Here is a 19,215-nt window from a genome sequence, read left to right as displayed (position 1 = left end):
TGAATCATTCTTTCATGTTTATTATCCTACAAGCTCAATGTCAAAAGGCTTTTCTTTTGGATTAAGCAATCAAAATAACTCTCTTCAGTAAGCTGGGCCTACTGATGACAGCGGAGAAAGACAGAACCTTATTCTTTACTCTTTTCACAACTCCTGAAATGGTACATCTTTAATTTCATTGTTGCAGCTCATACGGGTGCTACCACCACTGAGAGAGGAGCCTGCCAGGTTTTCATTTTAAACTCCTGGTTTTAGTGGTTTTAAACTCAGCTGCGAAAACTCCCTGCAGGCTAAATATGCACCACAACCAGGAAATGGCCCAGCAGCCATTTTCTTAAAAATAGAAAAAATGTATTTCAAACATATTTGGGGACCTGGCTGGTTCCAGTAATGCAGTGAGCCACATGCAGGGCTACAAGCTTGTGTGTACTGTGGTCACTGAGCCATCTTTTAACAAATTTTTTTTTTTTACCAGCCTTCTGTCCATTGTCTGATTTGTTCTCTGGTAATTAAACCAGCTCAGTTAATTGAGAGAGGCAATTCCAGCACATGCTCAGTGACTACATTTCAGCGAACATTTCCAATGGCTTTCTCCATCCCAGACAAAGGGCACCAGGTGCACGCTAAGGGAGAGGGTGTTGACAGCTCCTCAATCTCTGGGCAAGCAGTGGGGTGAACACAGTTGTGGATGCCAACCAGCATCCCTTGCTGGAGCACACAATGGTGCTGGAAGACAGCAAGGGACATGGCTTCTGCCTCCCCACCTCACATACTACAGTCAGTTTGGAAGAGGATAAAACAGCAAAGATTTAGAGACAGTGACACAAACAATCATAAACAACTCTTGGACTTTAGCACCTGTTGTGTGAAGAATCATTGTTAAACTAACCGTCCAAACCATCCCATGCAGGTATTGTACCTGTTTTGCAAATGGATATGCTGCTGCCAGCAACCAGATGGGAATAGACCCCCTGAATCCTTTGCTCTGACCACCAGAAAGTGGCCTTTTAGCAGGAGCATGGGAGGGGAACGAGAAGGACACTTGGGATAGAAAAGGAGCTGACTTTGAAGAGGCAAAATAAAAGGATATGCAACAAAAATTAGTCCTGTGAAAGCCCTTTGGTACCTTTTGTGGATCCATAACCCAGGATCCAAGGAACTGATCAAAAGCCAATGAATGTGGAAGAAACACAAAGTGCTACTTCGTAACAGCATGTAATCTACCTCTGCAATCCACTGCCACCCTGTATCGCTGACATATAGTTTAATACTGTCTATAAATAAAGATTTGACTCCTAGGGCCAAAATGAAACTTCAACTCAACTGCCTTCAATAAAGACCTACAGCTATACAGGTAGGCAAACGAATTATTACTCTTGGGATCTCCTAACTATTCTTGTGTGTCTCCAAATCCCGGCTTCTGACAGAAGCTTGTAGGGTTTGGTGAGCATGCCCTAACTGTGGGGATGCATATGCAACCTGGAAGCTCCATAGTCCCGATGCAAGGCAGTGAGCCTTCAAAGTGAGAGGGGGGCCTTCCTCCTTGGAACTGAACCCCTCCAGTCCACAGCCTCCTCCATGGCAGCTGAGGATGTTCAGCACCTTACAGGAATGGATCGTCAGAGAGCCAAAAGAAAAAGCAGATGTGTGCTGGCAGACACAGCCCTACATCAGTGTCCAACAGGAAGTGCTGCGAAGAAAATCCAATTCGTGCCTGGATAGATAGCAGGAGCTGTAGAGGATGACCTGACGTAGGGTAAGAAAACAGTGGTGTAGGCACTTTCCTTCCGCACACTGTGATCTTTATTATGCATCACTGTTTGCACTCAATTCCATTGTGACACATTCCTGAAACAAACCTGGATGATGACTTATTTTATTCAAAAGCAAATACTCATTTTTCAGCCATCATAATTTCTCCCTCCACATCTGCAGAATTCCCTGAACGTTCATTTGAAACGCATGAGGGACCAGGCTAACTCTGCAAGGACTAACAATCTGCATGTAAAACACTCTGAAATCTTTTTCATGGGGGAGCCTTTAATAGCTTTGTCCATTGGGCCGATACAAGTATTTCAATTATGTACACAGGGCCCTATCCAATGCTCACTGACAGAAAGTCTCTCCTTTACTTCGATTGCCCCTGAATCTAGCCCTAGTTTATTTTTGCTCATATTCAGTATGGAAGAATACAATATTTCTGAGAGCAAAGCAGGGTTTATGTTTGTATGTTAGCCTGTAATAACATCCAAAAGATGAAAACCCAACAGGAGCTTTGTTAACAAAAACACAAGACCTGCGTAAGTCTCCTCATTCTGAAAGTGGAGGTGGGTCTCCCACTCAGTGGAGGCTTGATGCAAAGCCCACTGAATTGAATGCCAGTCCTTCCACCGGAGCAGGTTTTGGACCAGGCACATACTATCCAGAAGTGCAATAGCTGTTGTTCCAGCCTCCAGGGAAATACTAACATTACAGAGCCAATAAACTCTGGGATCATGCTACCTCCTCCTAGAGCCATCTCCTAGCCCATGGCATTCAAGTTAAGTCTTTAGTAACCACTTGCTACCTCACGTTTGTTCTATTTGCTGGTTAATAAGAACAAAAATAACCAAGACATAGTTTCAATCTTCCAGTTTTCTGTGACCAGCCATAAACAAATGAGCAAACAAACTAACACACTCAGCAAGCAGTGATGAGACTCAAAAAAACTCCTTCGTTTTTGTACCCACAGTGATCAGCCCACACTACATACAGCATCCACAATTTGAGTCATTAAAAAACAAAAGTTGGCTTGAGATACAAGAGCACCTCCACATACACAGTCATGCACACATACATCAGTTTCAACTTCCTGGTTTAATTCCCCAATTCAAAATTCTTGAAATGTTTAGAACAAGAACTAACACAACAGCAATAAAACTGGGGAACCACTTTACCCCTCCACTACCAACTCTGGCTGGACTATTCAATGGCACTATTTATTCGGGAGGATATGTTTACAATTACAACGACCTCTTTCATAGCCAGCATTCCATCATCTGGAACTCTCAAATAGCCAGCATTTTAACAATAGTAAATTTTAGTTACGTTTTCCATAAGTACGGTATTGTGAAAGTAATTACAAATACATACAGCACATACACTATAAGTATGGTGTACAATACTACTGTTGTTGGTAAATGAAGTACTCTGCATACATTTTTGTTTGCCTCTTACTATCTAATCTTGTTTTTCTTTAATGGTATGCATTGCTAGGCATACCTCTCTATTATCCAGAATAGCTGAATATCCAGCAAGCTCCTGGTTCCGGGGCTGCCGGATATGAAAGAGTTTATTGCATATATCTTCAAAAAGCAATTTGTAGCCAATGTTTAGAATCCTTTAACTGTACTAGGATGAATGCTTGTAACACAGCGAAGGCAGTGCTGGGGTAATCTACACTGGCAGCTCCTTCTGCCTGGGATTCCGTAAGAGGCAGTGAAGTGAGTGTTTTGTCTGTCATTCTGAACAGAAATAAGGGCAATAAAATGTCTTTTTTGTACTGAGAAAGTAATACTCTGTCTGACTGACAGCCCATGAGAGTGCTGTCCTCTATTAATCCACAGCACAGTGGCAGTGTGAGTGTCCTCATACTGCCCCACTTATTTAGCACCAGCATGTACTGTAACCCTGTAACTTAAAACCTGGTGACTGTTTAATACCTGATACGAAGTCTGTGGTTGGCAGATTGTCTGGTCACTTGTGCTTCCCTAAGGAATTTTAACTTTCTGGGTTGGAGGAGGATGGTAGGAGACATTCAACAAACTCAGTCACAAAGCAGGTGTAACATGCTACTCTTCAGATGTGCGAGTGCTTTATACTCACTTTGTCTAGGGACGACCGCTGTACTCACAGCACGAGGGGGGAGGAGAAGCCGACCCAGAAAGCATTTGCACAACACCTGAGTGTGACATTCCAACAGAGATGACAAGAAAACCGCACTTATTTTGCCCGTTGCGGTATCACAGGACTAGCAGGATATTAAAGGAACCTGGTCCTTCACGAATGTGTGTTTATATCAGACTGGAAATAAGTTGATTATATATCCATTTAACAGCAAGGGTAATTAACCAGTGGAACCACTCCCTAAGTGGTAGCTGACAATTTCTAAATCGAGTGTGGATGTTTTTCTAATGGATTTGCCCTAGTAATTATTTTGGGTCAGTTCAACGGCCTGCACTATGTAGGAGGTCAGACGTGATTATCAGGATGGAATCTATGTATCCAGATTGAGGCTCACCCAAAAGCAGGAGCGTACTTCCCTTTTGGCTACTATAGCGTTACAGGCTCAGCTGCCACACAGCAGCTCAGGCTTAGAAGTGACCACAGGCTGCAGTTAATTTATCCTGTTGCTAAGCAAAGGGCAGCATACACTCTGAGGGACAAATCTAGTCCCTGCCCCTGGGAGGCTCTGGCTGTAAAATCAGTCAGGTTCTGCTGGGCAGCAGGACAGGGTCCTAGACACAGTTCCTGAAGGGAAATCAGATATAAGATCCCTCCCCCACCATGGGCACATAATGTGGATTTTGTCCTCCCTGAGAAGGGCCAGGGTGATGGTCTAACATGGTCTCCCGGTCCCATCAGACAGTATTTCCAACTCACTCTTCTTCCCGTGAAGCCCAGTGCACAGGCTGGATCCCAGCACTGTGCTCTGTTCGCATGTGATCCTTGACGTCTGAAGACAGAGAAAATGTGCTGAACAGTGCTGGTCCTAGACCAAATGATGCCCGCCCATCTCCATTTGCTAAATATTTGAATCCCTTATTTTTTTATTCCATTCGTAGACCATTTCATAACTTTGACACACAATTTGTAGCATCCGTCCCTACTAGGGATGTCCGAGTTTAATCGGAACAGACCCTCTACCATTTGCAGACAGCATGTTGCTCCAGCTCAACAGGGCCACTATGTGTGGGGGTGCTCCAGCCAGGACAGAGTAGTCCTGTCTGCAGTGGCCCCGGGGCAAGGGCTGGGGGGAGCATTTTAGCTCTGACTCCCTGAAGCTGGGATGATGCCGAGTCAGGGAACACTAACCGCCTCCACAGCTGCCCTCCATCTCCTGCGCTGAGCAGAGCTTCTCTGCAAGGGAAAATCCAGCTCAGCAATTAAAAATAATTTCAAAATATCTAAAGCACCACTCGGTGCACTGCTTAGAATCCACAGAAATATGAATGCTTCATAATCTGCTAGGAATGTTAGTCTCAGGAGGGAGACCTGTCAGCTGCAGTGTACTTTCAAGTCTTGCCTTATTAGTAATTGGAACTGTAGTTAATATTCACTGTAAACACACCAGTCAGACTTGATAATAAAGAATCACTAGTCTAGGAACACGTACTCCACTTTCTCTGCATCTCAGTGTTAACTCAGTCTGAAAACAACACTTAAATAGCAAACACAAAACCATTGGTGTGGTACTAACATTCCAAACTTTCCAAAATAACAATTTGAGCAACAATTCAAGTTGAAAAGCAACCTGGCTTAGCCTTGAGGCTATGAAACAACTTGATTAAATTAAAGGGGTAAAAAACTAATAAATATTCAAAACACTGGATAATGCTTTGTTTGACATTAAAAAAACGTTTAATGCAAATCTTACTGGAAAACCTGTAAGGTTTTTATACCTTAAATAAGGTTTTTCTTTTAGAAACACCAAACAATTCCATTTGCAGCCTTTGGTTGCTGTCTTCTGTCACTTCAATCACACTGGCAAAATTGCAAGATTTCTGTGAAGTCAAAACTGTTTACAGTGCAGTTTTATAGCACATAGCTTTGCAATGCATTCTTCTATGCCTTTTTTGTTGTTACTCCCTACTTAGCAATGCTTACCTCTTATTCTGAGCCCTCATTACCAGGGGGTCTATTCTAGAGCTATCTCTGGGAGGAATAAACTTAAATACAATTAACCCCATCCCAAAAGGTGGCACAAAACAATGGACTGAGCATGACCCTTGGAGCTAAGAAGGCCTGAGTTCTAATTCCAGCCTTTCCACTGCCTCTTGGATGCTGGCTTAAACTTTGAGGATGCACATTCTCATGTCTCCTTAGTTACTGTTGTACAGCATCTCTAAAATCCATCCTCTCAAGCCCTTGAGCCTTTCTCACAATCACTTTAGTCTCTGTCTTCCAGTTCTCCTTGGTGCCTAGCAGTCTATCCAGAATGTGTTGCTGAAGTCATCTCTCTCTCTTGCTATTAGTCCCCTCAGAGGCTCCTCATCATCATCCACAAAGAAAGTGTGTTCCTTAACTTTATTGTCCTGACCCATTTCCACTCCTCTCTACATTTCTTTTCTAATTTTTCCCATCTGTCTCTCTGCTCTTCCACCCACGTACTCCACTGACGGTTTTCCCCCTCTTTTTCATAGTATGTTCAGAATAGTCCTCCTCTTGGGGATCTGTAGACAGCCCCCTTCTCTGCATACTGAGTGCTGGAGACCACATTTCTTGTGCAAAGCTTTTCAGCAAATGATCTATGAGAGCTAAAACCTCACCAACGCTTTGAGACCAGCTCTTCCAATTCACATCTATATATTGTGTGTCTGCATTCTGCTGTCTGTCCATTTTATAAAGTAAAATTCCATGACGCCTGGCATATGTAAGCTTGTACTTGCTACACAAAAGCCAAAGATACCTTATTTGTATAGCAATGGCTGAGACTTGGTGTAGATTGGGGGAAAGGTCATATTCCCTAGTCAAAGCTAATAATAATCCCCATCCTGAGGAATGACCAATTTGTTGTGCTGTATCTAAGTATATATGAAAGTTGAAACTTTACTGAAAATTTAGGGGCAATCCCCTTTCCAGGGATATGTCAGCCAACTCCAAATGGGGATACATTCTCATTTAATTGTGGCATCACTGAACTGGCACACTATGTTTTGGATCCTGTTGTCTTTTAAATATCAGGGCTTTCATTTTTGTCAATCCAAATATAAATAAATCATCTCAGAGAAGATTGTTTCACCACTCAACCATTCAGAATTAGCCAAAGTTGTCATTAGCTACACCCAAACAGTTAAAATATGTTGTTCCATAGAGTCCTCTCTATAAAGTCTGTTCTCCAGAGAGCACTTTACCTTTCATAGTCTGTGTTAAGGATTACTCTTTGAAAGCAGAATGTCTCAAGCAGTTTGATCTAACAGAAATCTCCATAGGTTTATTTAAGATTGCCAGGTTTTTTTTTTAAATGATCACTCAGAACCAGATTTATGCAATTTAAATTGCTGTAACTACCAAATATAAAATATTTCTTTAAGATGCTGAATATTAAACTGTGCTATATGTTAACTTTTGCTGCTGATGTTTCTTAATTGTTGTTATACCCCAATAAATAAGCTAAAAATGTGAGAAAATAAAATTAGTTTAGAAAAACTGATTTAGCCTTAAGCTTCATTGTTTAACTTTTTATGGTATCCATGACAACTACTGGTCCAGTTATTAAATCATAGCATCCCCAATGTAATACACAACTACTAAAAACTCAAACAATAAACATCAACATTTAGTTAACTGTGTTTAGGTCATGCACACAAGCAAACCTACACTAAAATACATGACAGAATGGGAGAAAAATAGATTGTAGACATAGCCTCCCTTACCTTAAAGTCATCTGGGAGTAGCAGTTTAGATGTCCTTAGGAAACTTAATATGTATCTGAAAATTTCACCATCTCGATCAATGAAATAATGTTGTTTTAAACTATCCAAGACAATAGGCTCTGTGCCATTAAACAGACGACTTATTCTGAAAAAAAAGAAAAGAAAAGAAAAGAAATGGGTAGAAGACAGGCAAAATTTCATTAGGTCCTGCAAGGTTAGAAAAAGTCCAGCCAATTCAGTTGTCTGAATTCAACTCACATAGGGATCGCACTAATGATGCAGTAGCTTAATCTGTAAAGTCTGTGACAAAGGAAGACATGCACAGAGATAGATGTTGCATACATACCTGTGAATATAACACACATGTATATTGATACTGATGGAGAGGGCTCGATCCTGCCACCACACCTTGTTTAAAATTCTCATTCATCAGAATGAGGGCCCATAATTTTGACAGGAGTATCGCCTAAACGGGTGTTTGCCCTGCAATTGGCTGGGCACAGTTGAGATGAGGTGGTAACTCTGTAAAATGTTCCTGATTACCATGTACAGTTTATCCAGAATCGAACTGTATTGTGCTTCTAGCTCATGCATTTTTCACCAGGTCAGTTGCCAAAAAATACTTCCATTAACATTAGTTACGTAAATCCCTCCAGTGTTAGATATTTAGGCTTCTGTGGCTGGACAGTTTAAATGTCTAGTTTTTGCACTGCAAGGCATGATCCATACAAGCTTCTGCAACTATTACACTTGAGGCCCCGGTGCTGCCGCCAAATTCCTACAGAAGTCATTTCTCACCAGGTGAGACATACAAAGGGAAGTAATTTGCAACTTTCATTGTCAAAGGAATTTAGATATTATGCCAGGTGGCTAATTGGTTCAACATAAACCTGACCAAAATCCAAAGTTATATATATTTCCTCTTTAATTCCAGTTTCCACTGCCTGTGAACAATGTGCTCTACATAGCAAGAGACTTGGGCATTACCTCTCCTACTGTAGGGACTAGTGTTTTGTCACGTTTAGTTATAAATGTCCCAGACCATGAGAGTTCCATTATTTCCCTGGGTAAGTACAGCCCTCCAGATTCCACTGTCAAAAAACTTCCCCTGCTAGTTAGCTTGCCTAAGCTCCACTATTCCCCATTATAGTTCCTGGCACCTAAATAATTTTCCCCACACCTTGGTACTAATACTTATTGGAAAATTGTATTAATGCTTCCTTTAGCCAAGCTATACTGTACATAGCGCCTTTTTAACCTTCTCTCATAAATTATTCTCTCCAGCCCTTTAATCCTTTGTGCTTTTCTCAGAACACCCTAATTTGTTAATCTCACCGCAACAATGAAGTGCCCAGAACTGACTGCAGCAATCCAGGTGCTACTGCACCAGAGCTATTTAGAGAAAACATCACCTCCATTATTTGTGATGGATATCTTTGTGTCTGCAGCTCAAATTTACATAGGTTTGATTTGAAGTTGCATTGTATTACCAATCATTGTCCACTTTGCATTCCGCTGTTGTGCCTAAATCTGGTGTGTTTCTGATTTAGTATAATCTGCAAATGTAATTAATGTGCCATTAATTATTTTCTATATTAATCATGGAGCTATTAAATAAGAATGAACCTAACACAATTCTCTGCTATATTTCTCTAGAAATCCTATGCTCTTATCCTGACTCTGTATTTGCTGTTTATTTTTGTCCTGTGTTTACAGTCTTTCAATCAGTATCAATACATGTGCCAGTGTTTGCATCAGAGCTGATTTGAATTATAAAAATATACCACATGCTTGCCTAAAACTCAAGTACAATACATCTGCTGCATTTCCTTCAACCTCTAGTTTTGCAAATCGACCAGAAAAAGCAATCATATTTGCCTTGCAGTGTTTATTCTGTGTAAATCCGTTGTTCCATGAGCTCTAACAGTTTAGGTCTTTTTTTGCTTAATAGTTTCTCTTTTAACTGTTGTTTTACTATAAGTTGCTAAGGTTACTTGGTACAGGTTAAACATATGCTTTGAATAGTGATATCTTTTAATCCATTAACTAAAGGGTTAATTTCCATCACCAAGTATGAATGTGGGCTGAAGGAGTCCAACTGAGTTTTTATGGGAAAGAATCAGAGGTACTCTGATACAATTCATGTTCACTTTCGTACTTGCGTTGAATTCATTTGCCTGGTGACAGAGCAGCTTTGAGAGCTTCTACAGAAGACTGCTGTCTTACAGTTAGCAAGGCTGCAGCTTTGATTGCTACCCCTTGGAACCTTTCTTCCGGATTTTAAGACACACTGAAGGAGATCCAACCAACCGCTACTTTCACATTCTTCAGTAAAAAGAAAGTAATGTTTGTCAACAAAGAAGGAACACAGTGAAGACTGGAATAAAGGATTTCCAATTAGGCTGTGCCTAGCGGAATGCAGGATTTGTAATGTGAAGAAAACAAAAGGCGATGTTTCAGGCCCATGCGGATTACCTTCAGCAGTATTTCTTCACTGCTGAATTTCCTGCTTGGGAAATGTACGGAGTGTTGAAAGACTTAACGCCCAGCCCAAAAACAGGATGAAAAATGGTGGTTAAGGTTTTACCTGACTTTTTAGGAGGGTCTTATGCCACAAGAACAAACTTCAGCTGCAGTATGTAATGCTGTATCCAGAAAGGGTTCCTCCTCCTACATTATTTCAGAAAAGCAAACTATGCCTTTGTGAAATCAGTTAGAAGGAGCAAAACTTCCGCAGCACATGGTGAAGTCAGTGAAAATGACAGGAACATGGGTTTCAGGCCAAAGCCTTGCATGACAGTTTTGCTGGTGATCTGTAAAGCCATGAAGAGATGGGTTACTGACAACCACACATTAGAAAGAACAATCAGTTGACTTGCCTACTCAGGTAGGCACCATTTTGGAGGTGATGAATCAAAGCATTAACAATATTGAAGGGAATAGTTTTCAACCTGTTCAGTAAAGCAATAGCATATCAAACAAATAAATAAATAACTATTCAGGCAGGTGAGAGTCAGCATGCAAGATTCCCGTCTGGCAAACCCCAGCATGCACCTGCAGATGTGGGTATAATGCTAGTGTAAGAGAGGGTCATGTGATCTGGAGAAACGTGCTGTTTCCTGGGACACTGGGATATGGAGAAGCCCTCAGGTCTTTAGCAACGTGACTCTGTGGTGTTCAGGCATGCCACCAAGCAGATATTCAGAGATGTCAAGGGTTGGCCGTCCTTAAGAGTAAGATTTACAATCAAGGAATGAGATTCAAGACGAAAGATGGCATGTTAGGTCATTGCTTAAGACAGGGTCTCTCATATTTTGGTTCTTGGTGACACCCAATAGTCCAGGTCTTTAATCCAATCAGAATTAACATAGTAGTTCATTTTAAAACATACACTGCTTAATACTACACCTGAAATACTTAAATGTTCTAACTCATACTAAAGTCTAGGGCAATGGTTTTCAATTTGTGGTCTGTGGCCCTTGCGGGGGAGTCCATAAATTACTTCTATGGGGTCTGTGAAATAGTTAGACTAAGAACTGACTGAACAGAATACAACTATATTGAGAGACAATAGATTTCCAAAGGACTCTGCATCTCTATTCACAATTTCCAAAGAGATGCACACCTCCAATTTTTAGGAGTCCACAAATGAAAGAAGGTTGAGAACCATTAGCCTAAGGCATGTGATTATTCTGTATTCAATGCAAACCAGTGGATTTTAATAAAAAACAATTATTGGTGGTTGGAAAAGAAAAAATAGATGGAAAACCTAGATGCCTGGAAACGCTGAAGACACGAATTTGTACAGTATGGTTTAAATTTTGAATTGTATTTTGCAGAACCCGCAAACTTTTGATCAAGTCTTGCTCATTTTCTGGGCGCACTCAGATTTTTTTGACCACACACAGAGGCTGATGAGGGGTTTGTGTGGGTCTGGGCCATCTCTTCTGCCTGCAGTTCCCCACTTCCCAGGGTCCTGCCAGGAAGTGAAGTTGGGGCACAGGAGCTTCCCCTGCTCCACAGCAGGAATACCAGGTGAGTGAAGCAGATCAGGTAATGCCCATTTTTCTGGGAGCCCCCACCTGGCCAGGGCTGCTGGGCATGAGCCCCATTAGCCCAGTAGCTAATCCATCATTTTGCGCGCACGCACGCATGCACGCGCACACACACACACTCTGCTGCTTCTCACCCGCAGACAGAATGCCTGCCTGCAGTCTCCATGGCTAACACGCAAGCTTGGACAGCAGTGTTCCAAGCTGGAAGCCCTGTGCCTGAGGCCTTGTGTTGTCTCTTGTAGTGCCTGAGTGTTTTTAAATCTTTATATAATTTACTCAAAAGGAATGAGTGTGTGTGAGACTTGACACATCTGAATTCACCAGGAGGACAGCAAGGGAAAGGGATACAGAAACGGTGTCAGGAGAACATGGCACTGCACAAGGAACCCTCTGACTTCCAATCCACTAGTGATTACTGGTGTGCGCAGTCGTGTTTGGCAAAATACTTCAGCAGAAACAACCTGCTTGCCCCACATGGTGGGGGGGATTCTCAAACTTCCACAGGTGTTTGGAAAGGAGTGGACAGTTCTATAGGGATGCCAATTTAAGCTGGACATATTCCAGGGGAGGGGGATCTTTGCATGACATAATCTTTAATTCAAGAGCAATCTTTAATTCCTGGGGACTCCAGGACAATCCTGGATAGCTGGCAACCCTGGGGCTCAAGAAAGAGAAATTCTAGGGAGGTAGGTAAGTTGCCAGCGTGGAGATCTTATTCCGCATTTCCAAAGACTTGTATATGCTTACCCTAGTGACATTATCCTTTCTGATTCGTAAACACATTTTTGTCATGATTTAATTTCCAGACATTGGATCAAGTCCAGATTGGTTCCACTCAACAAGTATTTGTAAGGCCTTAGGGTTCTGTGCTTGCCTTCCCCTTACACCCTAGTCCTGAGACATGTGCTGAGTACTTTGTGTTGTATTTTTCACAATGCTGGCTGGTCCAACACCGCCTCTTCCCAGCCTCGCCTCTTCACTGCCCCCTCTGGCTGCAAGGCAGCTCTTCCACTTCGCCTGGCCAGCACACAGCAAATGCTACGCCAATGACGCCAGTGAGCTGCTCCTCAGGGTACACTTGTCCCCTGGCTCCCTTTACTCCAGCTGTTCCCAAACCTGCTCCTACAGAGCAGTGCCCACAAAATGGCTGTGTCCCCATCTCTGGTCTAGAAGACCTACTGGTTAATTCGATCTATTCTGCCTCACTTTCTGTATGACCCTGGGTGATTCTACTTCTATAGTTTCTTTATACCTCCATTGTTTTTGTTAAAAGCTTTTACATTTTCAGTAATATTTAGCCAAAACGCCAAAGGGAAGTTTCCAGCTTTCTACTGATTTAACAGGGATATTAAGATCCACTTTTATTAGATTAAAAATAAACAAACGAGCCAGCCAACCCACATTTGACTAATTTTTACCAGGAAATTCTTTTCTTGCTTCCTTGGAAGTGGAAAGAAGCAGTTTAGTGCTATTGGGTATCTAGAGACCCTCTGTTTCAGCCCGTTACGCCAGTAACTCTAGGTGCCAACTCTTCATCTTGAAAACCAAACTAAATTCCGTGCAGTGTGTCTCATAAATTAGTTCTTAATGGAGAGGTTCTTAGTGGGTAATGTCAGACTTGTTAACTGCTGGGATTCATGAGTCAGCCCCCCAAAAATCATGAGTTTGGATTACAAATCATGACTTTTAAAAATGATATTGGGGATGGGGACAACAAGGAGTCCTGTAGCACCTTAGAAGCTGTGGATTTATTAGGGCATAAGCCTCCATGAGTAAAACCCACTTTCTCAGATGGACTGGACTGGAAATACAAAGGCAGATATATATGTAAGAAAATTACTGCAAAAGAAAGAAGTTATTATCCATTGTAAATTAGGGTGATCAGTGACAGTGATTGTGACCACTCAGGCAGGTCTAAACTAGACCTGAAAGTCAATCCTAGACAATTGCAAAGCTGGAACTGACATATCTTAGATCAACTTATCAGGCTATCCACATAGAGGGAGGGTGATGGAAGAAACTCCACTCATGAGACTAAAGAGTACCTGGACTGATTGTTGAGCACTGATGCTTCAATTTAGCGTGTCTATATTAGGTGTGTTAAATCAAACTCTGGAAGGTTGACCTTGGGGTTGAGCTGGGCCACGGAGGTTGCAGCAGGAGCTGGGCCGGGGGGCAGGGTTGGAGTGGGGCCACTGGAGCTGAAGCTGGGGGTTGGGGGCCTGGAGCCAGAGCTGCAGTCATGGGGGTGTTGAGCCAGGGGGATTGAGCCAGGGAGGTGAACCATGGCCGCATTAGGGTTGGAACCAGAGCCGCCCGGCTTCCCCCTCCCACTGCTCGGAGAAGCCAGGAGCTTTGCTGGCAGGGCAGCAACCCTGTTCCCGGCACCCCAGATAAGGTGACCATCCGTCCCGTTTTGGCTGGGATGGGGGACATTCCCCATGTCCCGTATTTTGTCAGGGGATATACGGTCACCCTACCTTGAAAGGGTCCATCTTCCAGTAGGTATAGACATACCCTCAGTGTAGCTGACAGGGAGATGTGGATATTCATCAAATGGAAATTGTCTCCATAGAGTGTTAACCAATTTATATCCTCATTGAGACCTACCTGTATAGTTTTGAATTTGCAAATGTGATTCAGTTCAGCTGTTTCTCTTTGTAATCGAGTTTTGAAGGTGTTTTGTTTTGTTTTTTTAGAAGTATGGCTACTCTTAAATATTTTACTGAATGCTCAAGCTAAAGTGCTCTTTTTTTTTTTTTTGAGTGGGGGTGGTGTTATTCTTACCACCTGATTTTTGAGTTTCTAGAGTTACATTTTCAAAATTTTCTTCACTACCCTGAAAGGCTCTTTTTTAATATAAAAGCTCTGATTTGCCCCAATAATCTGATTCTAAGAGATGTCAAGAAAAATACCCCATATCATGAAACCTGTGATCAGAATGGGGGTGCATTGGTAAAACTTGGTGTGAAAAAAACAAAACCATGGCTATTCTTCTCTCAGGTTCCAAAATGCTCCTGGCCATGTTCACAGCCCCAACAATACTGTACACACCCAGAAGTCCCGGCCTTCCCCCTCATCACACCGACTTTGCCAGCTCCTTTGCCCGTCATTAACAAAATATATCAGGCAGTGTCAATTAGATTCTTTACTGCAAGTTGTGTATTAAAAATATTAATTTAAGTAATTATGTTGTTAATATTTAACTGTTCAGCAATATTTTTGTCATTTATAATTTATTTGTTTACATTTATTAAAAATTGATTTTGTGAATATTTCTTCTACCCTTTGTCAAATTAGTCTGGAATACACATTTTAGAAAATTAAGTTTAAAATGTGTTTCTGGGTTTTTTTTGGGTTTTTTTTTAATTTTCTTACAGGGCAGAAGGGATGGGAAGAGGTTTTATTCTGGCCATGCTCCAAGCAAAATGCCCCTTTACTGCGCTGCTGTTCTATTCTTCTCTACACCTGCTGCTTCCGTCTGCTTTTCCACACCCTGCTGTTTTGTTCCAAGCAAAAGCAAAATGGCAAAGTGAAGCTGACAAGATCTCTGAACCTCTCTCTGCGCTTGATAAGGTGTCTGTCACTTGTACTTGGACTCTTTGCTTGTGCATGGAGCTGAAGAAGTAGAGGTGGGGAAGCAAAACATAGGAGAAAGAGGAAAGAAAAAAGGAATTGCTACAGGGAACACAGGAGAGAAGAACCCAGGAGTAAGTACTATCATGTACTGGCCCAATTTATTCACTGCTATCAAGCATGCAGTAGCACTGCATAGCACTGAAGTATCTGCTGCTGATTCTTGGAGCAGTTTGTGTTGGAACCTACCAGGGGAGAAACAATTCTTGATTTAGTTCTAAGTGGAGCACAGGCTCTGGATCAAGAAGTGAGTATAGCTGAGCTACTTGGCAATGGCAATTCTAATGTAATTAAATGTAACACACCCATAGGGCAAAAATGCAAAGGAAACCCACCTCCAGGGCGTTTTGCTTCACAGAGAAGAAATATACAAAAATAAGGAAGTTAGTTAAATGGAAATGAGAAAGAGTCACAAAAGTGAAATTCATGGAGATTATTCAAAAGCTTAATGGAGGTTCCAATTAAATATAAATAGCTAACTACAGAAAATGCATGACCATCAAAAAACCTTCATGGCTAACAGCAGTACAAAAGAGGCAGTTAGAGGTAAAAAGATATCCTTTAAAAGCCAGAAGTTAAATCCTTCTGAGGAAAACATAAAAGAGCAACATCTCTGGCAAATTAAGAGTAAATGTGTAAAAGTCAGCCCAAGAAAGAATCTGAAGATCAACCAGCTAAAACCACAAAATCTAACTGCAATAATTTCTTTAAGCACTTCAAAAGCAGGAAATCTGTTGAACAGTCAATGGAATCAACCAGATAGCGTTCTTTGATAGGATAACTAGCCTCATGGTTAAGGGGAATCAGTGGACATGGTTTACCTTGACTTCAGTAAAGCATCTGATGCAGTTTGTATGGTGTTCTTATCAAATAAACTAAGGAAATATAACATAGATGGGTCGACTTTAAGGTGGGTGTGTAACTAGCTGGACAACCATTCTCAGAGAGTAGTTACCAATGGTTCATGGTCATGCTGGAAGGACATAACACGTGGGGTTATGCAGGGAATGGTTTTTTGGACTGGTTCTGTTCAATATCTTCATAAACTACTTAAAAATGGCACAGACAGTATGCTTGTAAAGTTTGTAGATGATATCAAGCTGGTAGGGGTTGCAAATGATTTGGAGCACAGTGTCATAATGCAAAATGATCTGGCCAAACTGGAGCAATGGTCTTAAGTAAATAGGATGAAGTTCCATAAGGACAAATGCAAAGTAATACTCTTTGGAAAGAACAATCCGTTTCATACATATAAAATTGGAAGTGACTGTCTAGAAAGGAGTACTGCAGAAAGGATCGAGGGGTCATAATGAACCACAAGTTAAATATTTGTGAATAATGTGATACAGTAAACCCTCGAGAAGTGCGATTTCAATTTGTGCTTAACTCCCATTAACATGAGTTTAAGTGCAAATCGAAACCGCGCCCCCATCCTGCCTCCCCGGCTCCTCTCAGCTGGGAGAGCCCAGCGGGCACACAGCTGTGTGCTCCCCAGCTGGGGGAAGCTGGGGAGCAGTGGAGCTCTGCAGAAGCTCCAGCTGCCCGCTCACCCAGTCAGGGGAATTCCAGAGATCTCCCCACCCCCAATTTATGCAAAATTTGATTTACTCAGAGGTTGCCCAGGACACAACCTCCACAAAAATCAAGGGATTACTGTACTGTTGTAAGCAAGACATAAGTAATTCTTCTGCTCTACTCTGCATTGATTAGGCCTCATCTGGAGTTTTATGTCCAATTCTGGGCGCCACATTTCAAGAAAGATGTGGAGAAATTAGAGATGATCTAGAAAACAACAACAAAAATGACTAAAGGTCTAGAAAACAGGACCTATCAGGGCTTATTGAAAGAAGTAGGTTTGTTTAGTTTGGAAAAGAGAAGACTGAAGGGGACTTGAAAACAGCTTTCAAGTAACTAAATAGTTGCTAGAAGGAGGAAGAAGCAATGGGCTTAAATTGCAACAAGGGTGGTTTAGGTTGGGTATTAGGAAAAATGGTTAAGTATTGGAATAAATTACTAGGGAGGTCTTGGAACCTCCATTGTCTCCCTTACTGGAGATTTTTAAGAGCAGGTTAGACAAACGCCTGTTAGGGATGCTTGGTCCTGTCCTGAGTGCAGGGGACTGGACTCATTGATTTCTTGAGGACCCTTCCAGCTCTAGCATTCTATGACACTACTTCTTTACACAGGGCATAGTAAATCTCCGGAACTCATTGCCAAATGTTGTCATGAAGGCCAAATATATAACTTCATTCAACAAAATTAGATAAATTTACAAAGGATAGGTCCATCAATGGGAATTACCCACAAAAGTCAGGGATGCAAACCCTTAAATTACCAACTGCCAGAAGCTAAGGATTAGCTGATGAGCTAGATCACTCACTAACCTGCTCTCTTCTTTCCCTCTGCAGCATCTGGTACAGGCTGCTATCAGAAGACTGGATATGGGGCTAGGTGTATTGGTATAGCCCTGTACAGATGTTCTTATGCTCATCCAAAGGTTTCAGCAAACTTAATTTAAAATATTTACATCTCACAAGATCCCAATATGGTGAGTAGTGTTGACATTATTTCTATGTTAAAGATAAAATGCTGAGCCAGAGAAAAATTAAGTGATTTGCACACAGGACCAGGAAGCAGCTGAGTAGCACTTCATGCTGCCACGCATCACATTTGGGTAAATTTGAGACAATGGGTTGAGTGAGTTACTATTCTGTGTGCGTACGTGTGACAGAATTAATCCAAAAACAGGTCATAGGTCTCCTGTCTCCCAGACCAATCAGTTTTAACCACAAGATTACGCTGTGGATCCAGGATTGAGCACTATTGCTCAGTGTTTCCAATACTAATTTTTTCACATTTCAACTCTTTTATAAAATTAATGAGATAGACCCATATTCACTCAAGGGTATATGCAGGAGTCCCCAGTGCCAGCCCACTACCAGGGGATGAGCCTGGGGTAATGAAAAGCATCTGGAACCTCCTTTATTATAGGGTTTGTTTAAGGGACCCCAAGCTGCCTAAAAAGCAGGTAGGCCTGCCAGGGAGAAGGCGTGGGCGCACACAGAATTCGTGCTGCCTGTTCTGGAGTGCTGAAGGAAATTCAAAGGGAGCAAAGTATTGCTTGTGCACGGCTAGGGCACATACTCCTCCACGCCTGGCCACACAAAGGGCTTAGCTGACGTGTACAGATGTCATTTGTACCTTTTGGCAGCACCTTTTCTGAATCTCGCTCATTATTTTATCTGTTAATTACATTAGCATCAAGCTCAATAGGAAAAAAAAATCCTAGCCTAGATGGTTGCAGCATATTTCTGCAAACTGTCACATGTCCGCTAAGAACATTTAAAACCTTTCCCCATACGGCAGCCAGATAAACAGTCACCATTGTGAGGGGAAAGAAGCACCAGGGCACAAGCCCTTGGAATGCTACAGAGACGAGACATATCACCTGACAGAGCTGCTACCGTGAATGTTCTGCCATAGGTTCCATTACAAACACTTCTTTTCAGAGCTTGTTTAATAGCTCAACCATATAAACATGCTTCAGGATGAAACCTGGCACTTGGGTTATCAGAGCAGGAGAGAATTTTGTTTTAAAGAGTTTCTTCCTGAAAAGTCAGTTCCTGTTTATACTGTGAAAGAGGGAAGGGAAGTATGAAACCCCAAAGTTGGGGGTGTCAGCTCCCACTGTGCCATAAAACCAACAGATGGGACCTGATTTTCAAAGGTATTTATTTACCCTAATAGGCAAGAAGGTGCCTAGTGAGATTTTTAAAAGCACCTAACCTCCTAATTCTCAGTGCTAGGTGGAAAATCCCATCTTTACCCCAGAAACAAAACCACTAACAGAAAATAGAGAACTCATTGCATTATTGTGCTGAAAGCTGTGA

The 19,215-nt window shown here is 41.9% G+C and overlaps 1 protein-coding gene across 3 annotated transcripts in view; it reads right to left on the bottom strand.

The window, feature by feature from the left end:
* Positions 1-19,215, bottom strand: part of KCTD15 (potassium channel tetramerization domain containing 15) — a 63,256-nt gene that overhangs the window by 10,716 nt on the left and 33,325 nt on the right. For all 3 annotated transcript variants that reach the window (XM_075008661.1, XM_075008663.1, XM_075008662.1), the window contains one exon: positions 7,635-7,779. In XM_075008661.1, the coding sequence (XP_074864762.1) occupies positions 7,635-7,779 (145 nt within the window). The remainder of the gene's footprint in view (positions 1-7,634; positions 7,780-19,215) is intronic.

The sequence above is a fragment of the Carettochelys insculpta genome, chromosome 14 (assembly GCF_033958435.1).
Source record: "Carettochelys insculpta isolate YL-2023 chromosome 14, ASM3395843v1, whole genome shotgun sequence".
In the NCBI taxonomy this organism is placed as follows: domain Eukaryota; kingdom Metazoa; phylum Chordata; order Testudines; family Carettochelyidae; genus Carettochelys; species Carettochelys insculpta.
The sequence above is the reverse complement of the archived record's forward strand: the minus strand, read 5'-3'. Positions and strand labels throughout refer to the sequence as shown.